The sequence below is a fragment of the Neovison vison genome, chromosome 2 (genome assembly GCF_020171115.1).
Source record: "Neovison vison isolate M4711 chromosome 2, ASM_NN_V1, whole genome shotgun sequence".
NCBI lineage: Eukaryota > Metazoa > Chordata > Mammalia > Carnivora > Mustelidae > Neogale > Neogale vison.
Genome location: NC_058092.1, coordinates 29,294,470 through 29,302,648, shown reverse-complemented (window position 1 = coordinate 29,302,648; position 8,179 = coordinate 29,294,470). Strand labels below are relative to the sequence as shown.

Genomic DNA, 8,179 nt, shown 5'->3' with positions numbered 1-8,179 from the left:
AGCAGAGCCCCTTCTACCCCTCCCCTCCTCTTCACCATCTTGCCATCACAGGCAGGACGGAAGGACAGAAGGGGCAGGTAGGACACCTGGAGGGGTTGAGTACAGAGGGGAAGAGGTGAGGGCTTGACAGCTCAGCAACAGTGATCCTATCCCATGTGGGAGAGCTTTCTGGATGATGGCAGGCATTGTGAATCTGGCACAGAGGAAGCGGATGGACACAGTGACCCCAGTACAGCCCTGGGGTGGGGGGTGGGGCACCTGTGACCCTAGGACCCTGCCAGACTCTTTCAGTCAAAAACACAATCCAGCCCAGGAAGAGCAGGGTGTGGGCGTAGGCACTCCCGACGCCGCTGAGCGAGAACGGGTTGGAGAAGTAGGCAGGTTCCACTCCTGCTCACACAGGCTCTTACTCACCCCAAGCAGCCAGGGAAAAAACCCAGGCCCCACGTCCCAAATTCCCATCGGGGCAATGATCTCATCTCGCCTTCACAAGCAACCCACCAGGGACCACCCTGCCCAGTTTACAGATGAGGACACTGAGGCTTAGACCAGTCCAATGTCATCCAGCAGGCCTGAGTTTGAGCCGAGATGGAACCCAGGACCCTTGACGCTCTGAAAATGCAGGATCCAGGGCATAAAGAGAAGACTGGCAGAAGGGAAAGGAAGGAGCTGTGAGTGCCAGCCACGTCCTCTTCTCCCCACTCCCAGCTGGGTCTGTCCCCTGCTCCCAAAACCTCAAAGCCCATGCACACAGGAGGGTATCCTAAGACACCTGCTCCCACAGGAGCCCTCCCCGTGGGCCCAGATCTGCCTCTCCTTAGCTTTTCTTGGCACTCATGACTTACAGTAAGGAATCCAGGGGGAGGGTCCTGGAGCTTGTCTTCCCCCCAAGCAGTGAAAGGCCTTGGATCTCCAGATGCAAACGCTCTCAGCGTTTCCCAAACTCCAAATGCCCACTGATCAGACTGACAAGATGCAGCACAGGGACTCAGAGGCCAAGGGGGGAAGCAGCCAGACCCAGCTGCCCCCTCTGCCTCCCTCCCAGACCTTGCTCAGTGTGCCATTGCGTTGGCTCGCCCGTCTGGGGCATGTGTCTGGAATATTACAGAGCACAGGAGCTGGTGGGGAGTGTGCTTGTCTTCTAGAGGCCGCATCTGAATCTCTCAGGCAGGAGCGTGAATGTGGATCACAGAGTTAGTGTCTGTGACTCAGGCCTTTGCAGAGAGAACACGTGGGGCTGGAGTTCACCCCTGCAGAGCCTCCCCTGCCGCCTGCCCCTCCCGGCAGCGCGACCCCCCCACAGGGAAGGCCCCATCTGCTGGAGGCTCGGTGACCTGTGTCAAATGAGCAGGCGCTCGGTCACACTCCAGAGCCCGGAGGAGGCCTCGCGGCTCTGGGAAAGCCCAGGCAGCTCCAGGGCTGGGGGTGGGCTGAGCAGGGGCCCCGCTGGGGAGGGAGGGCCACAAGCTTCTGAGACTGGCGGCAGCCTGGCTGGGAGCTGCCCTCTGCAGACAAGGAAAGTGAAGAAGGAAAAAAAAAGGAAAGAAAGAAAGAAATATATATATATATATATATATATATATATATATATATATATATCTATGAAAAGAAAGGGCTTCCCTGCTTCCGTGGGACCAGCACTGCTGCCATAAGGCAAGGGCCAAACTCTGAGCTAGGCACTGGCCCCCCTCTGCCTTCTGACCCCTTGTGCGGGATATATTAGTTCCATGGTGGGGGGCGGGGAGATACTTCTGTGTGTCTCCATGACGCGCAGGGTTGGCCTCTTTGTATCTGAGCACTGGGGGAGACAGTGTGAGTGTGTCTGTGTGTTCACATTTGCGGGCACCAGGGTGTACCTGTGTGTGGGAACTGGCCTGCCAGGTGAGAGCTTCCATGCTTGTGACCCCTGGGCCAGCAGGTCTCCGATATTTCTGTGTCACTGAAGCAATGCCTCCTCGAGCCTCCTGCAGCCCGTGTGCACGTTCTGGGCACATTTCCTTTGGGATGCATGTCTGTATTTATCGTTGTGTGTTGGTTTGTGTTGACTCTGAATTCCATCCTAATGGGATGACTCCATGTGTCCCTACTGTGAATCTGGGTGTTTGTCCCTAGGCTAAATTGCATGTCTATATCTGTGTGTTGTGTGTGTGAATGCACGGCCATCTGCATGCCTAAACCGTTCAGCGTCTACATGGGTCAGGTGGTAGTCCGACTGCCATGCCCCAATTTCTCCCCGTCGGCTCTCTGGGGAAGGGGGGGTTCCCCTAGAGAGGGGCTGTTGAACTGTGGGCATCTCTGCCAATGGATATGTCAGAGCCCCTGGGGTCCTACCCAAACCTCCAGAAGCAGAAGCAAGGAGGAGGTCAAGACCTCTGGGGGGAGCCCAACTCTCAAATACAAGAAACTGTTAACTCCAGACTAAATCCATGCATTATAGAGGGTCTAAAACTTCCAAAACGGAGAAAGGAATGTTATCCTTCCCTAGTCCACACAGCCCGCCCCGAGGGTGCTAACACTGGAGCTTGGGCATCGTCCTGAGAAGCAGGGATCGCTGTCTTATTTTAAGATGACAAAACTGAAGCTAAAACCAGTGAAGCAGACCGGCCATAGTCACAGATGTGCTGGGGGATGGGGGTAGGGGGGAACTGGGAAGGAGTCTTGCTGCCTGACAAACTGGTCACCTAGGAACCAGGCTTTGCTACAGACAGCCCTCAATTCAGTACACCCCTGAGAACCCGGCTTCAGAAGCCCCAGCTGACCCTGGTCTGTCCCCACAGAACGACCAGGGATGGGGCTTGTGGTTTCTCTCTGCTGCGACCACCAAAGCCAGTGCCTCCACTGGCGCCCGCCCCCATCCCACAGCAGTGGGAGCAGGCGTGATGAAGAGTGGCACCTGCCGCCTCAGAGAAGCCCAGTTTCTTAAAATTATTTTGTTGTTGTTTATTTATTTGACAGAGATCACAAGTAGGCAAGTAAGCAGAGAGGCAGGCGGGGGCGGGCGGGGGGGATGCAGGCTCCCTGCTGAGCAAAGAGCCCAATGCAGGGCTCGATCCCAGGACCCTGGGATCATGACCCAAGCCAAAGGCAGAGGCTTAACCCACTGAGCCACCCAGGCGCCCCAACAAGCCCAGTTTCTTCATCTCCACCCCAGGAATAATAATCTCAGGGCCCTTCTACAGGGCTGAGAGGTGCAGGTAAAATGTGAATAAATGCAGAAGCACTCGCTAAACCATCGTGCCCCTGGGTCACTGTTCTTCAAGTCTCAGTGGCAGTTCAAAGGCTGAACATTGTACACCTGACTGCTGTTCAGACACTTCCCTTCCTCTAACAGGAACTGAGAGATTCACAGAATCAGACACAGCTACAAGAGCCTGAGAGGTCAGGCGGGCCAAACCTCCACAACCACACTCTACAGATTAAGAAACGGAGATTTGCGCGGCGCCTGGGTGGCTCAGTGGGTTAAACCCTCTGCCTTTGGCTCAGGTCATGATTCCAAGGTCCTGGGATAGAGCCCCACATCGGGCTCTCTGCTCAGCAGGGAGTCTGCTTCCTCCTCTCGCTCTGCCTGCCTCTCTGCTACTTGTGATCTCTCTCTCTCTCTCTCTCTTTCTGTCAAATAAATAAATAAAATCTAAAAAAAAAAAAGAAAGAAAGAAAGAAACTGAGATTTGCTGAGAAAGGGGGAAGTAACATGCCCATTCATTGGGCGTGCACATAGAAACAACCAGAGTAAAAGCCTTTTCTGAGAGCTTTTCACCCCCATTGTCTCAGACTACCCACTGACTCCCCTCAGGAGGCAGGTGGGCTGCCTACAGTACAGTTAGTCCCCATTTACAGGGAGGAAAACCCAGAGCCTCAGACACTGGACCAGAGCTATTCTTGCCCAGAAAGATGGTAGCAGGTCCAGGTTGGAAGCCCAAGCTTCGGGGTCATGCTGGTTGGGTTAGGGCTGGGGTGAGAGGCGCTTTCAATACAGAACTCCCACCTTGGCCCTACCTCCTGGGCTTGGGGAGGGGCCAGGAAGGCAAGTGCTTTATGGTCTTATGAAAGAAAGGTGACTCAAGGTGACCATGTCTTGGGCCAGAGTCCAGGAAAGCCAAGCATCCCTAGCTGGGTTCAGACACAGAGGGCCTAGAGGAGCAGTCTGTACCCAGTACGACCCCTGTCACTATGGACTCTGCCCCAGCCACCCTGAGAACCATTCCCACTGCCGCTGTTGTCCAAGTCCCCATTACCTTTATTCATTCACTGAGGCTCTATTTACAGTCCTAACTTGCCCAGTAGGGTCTAGCTGGACCCCCAGCTGAGTTCTATGATCTGGGACCCCAGGGCCCTGGAATCTAGGGCTCCACTGGAGGTAAGACCAGAGGGGGAAAAAGAGTGGGCTGTCAGGTGGAAGCCTCAGTGCAGGAAAGTGGAGGCTACAACTCATTACACTCAGCCTCCAGCCCAGTGTGGGGCTTAGAGGCACGGAGTGGCTGCGTTGAGGTCCAAGTCCACTGAGGCTCTTTCAAGGAGCCCTCTCACTGCTGGGGAGATGAGAAGATCCCGGAATTGCACACTCCACCTTCCTAGCAAGGCTTCCTCCATCTCAAATCCCTTTTCAGCAGCCCTCAGCCAAGTCCGTTAAACTCCAGCTCAGAGCTCCAGCGAGGCTGGACAGCTCCTGGCCTGCATGCAGGATTTCTGAAGTGCCAGCCGCCCTTTCCCAAGTCCACGCCACTCCTCACCTGGAGCAAGTTTCGCGTCCGGGCATGACCCGGTCATGACCTCGGCCAATGAGTTGGTCACGCAGAGGGAAGGAGCGAGAGGGCGGCAGCCGCGTGGGACAGATACCCGGGGGCGCAGCATGTCTACCACCCCCGTCGGCGGCGTTTTCCCCAAGCCTAGGTCTCCACCTCGAGGTCCTCTCACTCGGAAAGCCCGGAACGCGGCCTGGTTACGGGAGCTCCCGTCTCCCCGCAGCATCGCAGCATTGCTGCGGTGCGTACCCCGAGCCGCCCGCGCAGTTCTCACCTGGTCCGCGTAGCCCGGAGGAAGGGGAACCTGCACGAGGCGAAAAGCCAGAGCCGGTCGGACTCGGCCCGCGCCGGACGCGCTCTCGGGGCCGCCGTACGTTGGCGGAGTTGCGACGCTAGGTCTAGAAGGAGAAGAGGGAAAACGGGACGGGCCGGGGAGGCGGGCAGAGGAGAGCTCCGTGCCGGCTGGAAGCGCGGGAGGCGAAGAGGCCGAGGGGAGCAACCGCGCCGGAACCGAGCCGGGACCCGCGCCACCTCCCGCTCTCCGCCGCCGAGACCCGCGGGAATCCCGGCCCGCCGGCAGCGGCACTGCGGAGGGAGGAGAGCCGGGCTCCGCTGCTTCTCGGAGCCCTAGCGCCTCCCGGAGCCCGCAATCCCCGCCGCTGCCTCTTGGCCGCCCGGGCAGGAGACGGGCGGGAATTCAGTTCGCGTGGAGTGTGGGACCTGCCGGGCTCCGAGTCTCCTGCTCCGGGGGTAAGCGGGGCCCACGCAGCCAGGACGAGAGGGGGTGCGGTCCCAGTGCCACCCCCGCGCCACTCCCCACGTGGCGGCCGCGCCCCCGGGGCGTGAGTATGTACGCGGACGGCAGGGGGGCCGTGAATGAAGCCCCAGCGGCCAATCAGCACGGCGGGCGCGCGGGACCCCGGGAGCGAGGCCCAATGGCGAGCTCTGGGCGGCCGGGCCAGGCGGCGGGCGGACGCGGGGGGCGGGGGCCGTGGCCGGGGGGCGGGAGGCGGCTCCGCGGGCAGCCAATGGGCGGCGGGTGGGGTGGGGCTCCGGAGCGCCGAGCGGGTCGGGGCTTTAAGCCGGCGGAGCGCGGCGGCGGGGCCCGCAGACGGAGAGGAGCGGCGGCGGCGGCGCGGCGCAGGGCGCGGGGCGGCATGGCCACCACCGCGCAGTACCTGCCGCGGGGCCCCGGTGGCGGAGCCGGGGGCACGGGACCGCTTATGCACCCGGACGCCGCGGCGGCAGCGGCGGCGGCGGCGGCCGCCGAGCGGCTGCACGCGGGGGCCGCGTACCGCGAAGTGCAGAAGCTGATGCACCACGAGTGGCTGGGCGCGGGCGCGGGCCACCCCGTGGGCCTAGCGCACCCCCAGTGGCTACCCACGGGAGGAGGCGGCGGCGGCGACTGGGCCGGGGGCCCGCACCTGGAACACGGCAAGGCGGGCGGTGGCGGCACCGGCCGAGCCGACGACGGCGGCGGCGGAGGAGGAGGTTTCCACGCGCGCCTGGTGCACCAGGGGGCGGCCCACGCGGGCGCTGCATGGGCGCAGGGCGGCACGGCGCACCACTTGGGCCCGGCTATGTCGCCGTCCCCAGGGGCCGGCGGGGGCCACCAGCCCCAGCCGCTCGGGCTGTATGCGCAAGCGGCCTACCCGGGGGGCGGCGGCGGCGGCCTGGCCGGGATGCTGGCGGCGGGCGGCGGCGGTGCGGGACCCGGCCTGCACCACGCGCTGCACGAGGACGGCCACGAGGCGCAGCTGGAGCCGTCGCCTCCGCCGCACCTGGGCGCCCACGGACACGCACACGGACATGCACACGCGGGCGGCCTGCACGCGGCGGCGGCGCACCTGCACCCGGGCGCGGGCGGCGGTGGCTCGTCGGTGGGCGAGCACTCGGACGAGGACGCGCCCAGCTCGGACGACCTGGAGCAGTTCGCCAAGCAGTTCAAGCAGCGGCGCATCAAGCTGGGCTTCACACAGGCCGACGTGGGGCTGGCACTGGGAACACTGTACGGTAACGTGTTCTCGCAGACCACCATCTGCCGCTTCGAGGCCCTGCAGCTGAGCTTCAAGAACATGTGCAAGCTCAAGCCGCTGCTCAACAAGTGGCTGGAGGAGACCGACTCGTCCAGCGGCAGCCCTACCAACCTGGACAAGATCGCGGCGCAGGGCCGCAAGCGAAAGAAACGCACGTCCATCGAGGTGGGGGTGAAAGGCGCGCTCGAGAGCCACTTTCTCAAGTGCCCCAAGCCCTCGGCGCACGAGATCACCGGCCTGGCCGACAGCCTGCAGCTGGAGAAGGAGGTGGTGCGCGTCTGGTTCTGCAACCGGCGGCAGAAGGAGAAGCGCATGACCCCGGCGGCCGGCGCCGGCCACCCGCCCATGGACGACGTTTACGCACCCGGCGAGCTGGGGCCGGGCGGGGGCGGTGCATCGCCGCCCTCGGCGCCCCCGCCGCCCCCGCCGGCCGCGCTGCACCACCACCACCACCACACACTGCCCGGCTCGGTGCAGTGACCCCGCGGGCCGGGCCCCCGCCGGCGCGCAGCGAGGCGCCGCGCGGCCTGAACTCTTTTTGTTCGGTTGCTTTGGATTTTACAAAAAGCCCAGAAACTTTCGAACAAAACCAAACACCCGGACGACCCTCTCTGGCGAGCGGCGAAGACAGCCGATAGGCTGCGTCGCCCGAGCCCCGGGAGAGAGGAGCGAAGATCCGGAACGCGCCAACTCACCCCGGGCATCCTGCCCGCCGCCTGCTCCCTGCCCCCATCCCCTCGACGACCCCCGCCCCTGCCCCACCCCGGGCTGTTCGGGGCCGGATCCCGGCAGCGGCCTCCCCACAGCGACAGGTAACGCGGTACGGGGTTAGGGATCCCCGGGAGAGAGGACGAAGAGAGGAGGGTTCCCTATCCCTCTCCCCGGCGCGGACTCCCAAGCCTGCGGGTCGAGGGTGGGGGACTGTCACTTAATTCGCTCCACGCCTCTTCTCTCCCACAAGGATGCGCCCCATCCCCTTACCCTTCCTCCGGGCTTGGTTTTTTACGGTTTTTATTTATTCATGGAGCCTCCCGGCTCCTGGGGTCCTTCTAACTCCGCCCGCGCCCTTAATTTAAATCGCTGTATACTGTATTTATCGGGGCCCCGGAGGGGAGGCCGCGAGAGCCGCGTCTGTGTATAAAAGCAGGAAATAGCCAAAGCTTTAATCTAGCCTAATTTATTTTTTTCCCTTATCTTCCCCTGCCCTACCCCCCCAAAAAGCAAAACAAAAACAACAAAAAAAAAAACTAACAAAAAAAAAAAATTCGAGTGTTCATTTTTCGTTTCGTTTTATCCGAGCTGCGATTCGGTTCCCGGCCACGCGGGAGGGGTCTGCGCTCCCACACACAGCCCACGGGAAGAGGCTTCTGCCCGGCTGCAGACTGACCGCTGCACAGCAGG

At 61.8% G+C, this 8,179-nt stretch overlaps 1 protein-coding gene across 1 annotated transcript; it reads left to right on the top strand.

Annotated features, from left to right (window-relative positions):
• The first annotated feature begins 5,899 nt into the window (after positions 1-5,899).
• Positions 5,900-7,258, top strand: POU3F1 (POU class 3 homeobox 1). The gene has a single exon (XM_044236372.1). The coding sequence runs from the start codon at positions 5,900-5,902 to the stop codon at positions 7,256-7,258; it is 1,359 nt and encodes a 452-aa protein (XP_044092307.1).
• Positions 7,259-8,179: the final 921 nt, after the last annotated feature.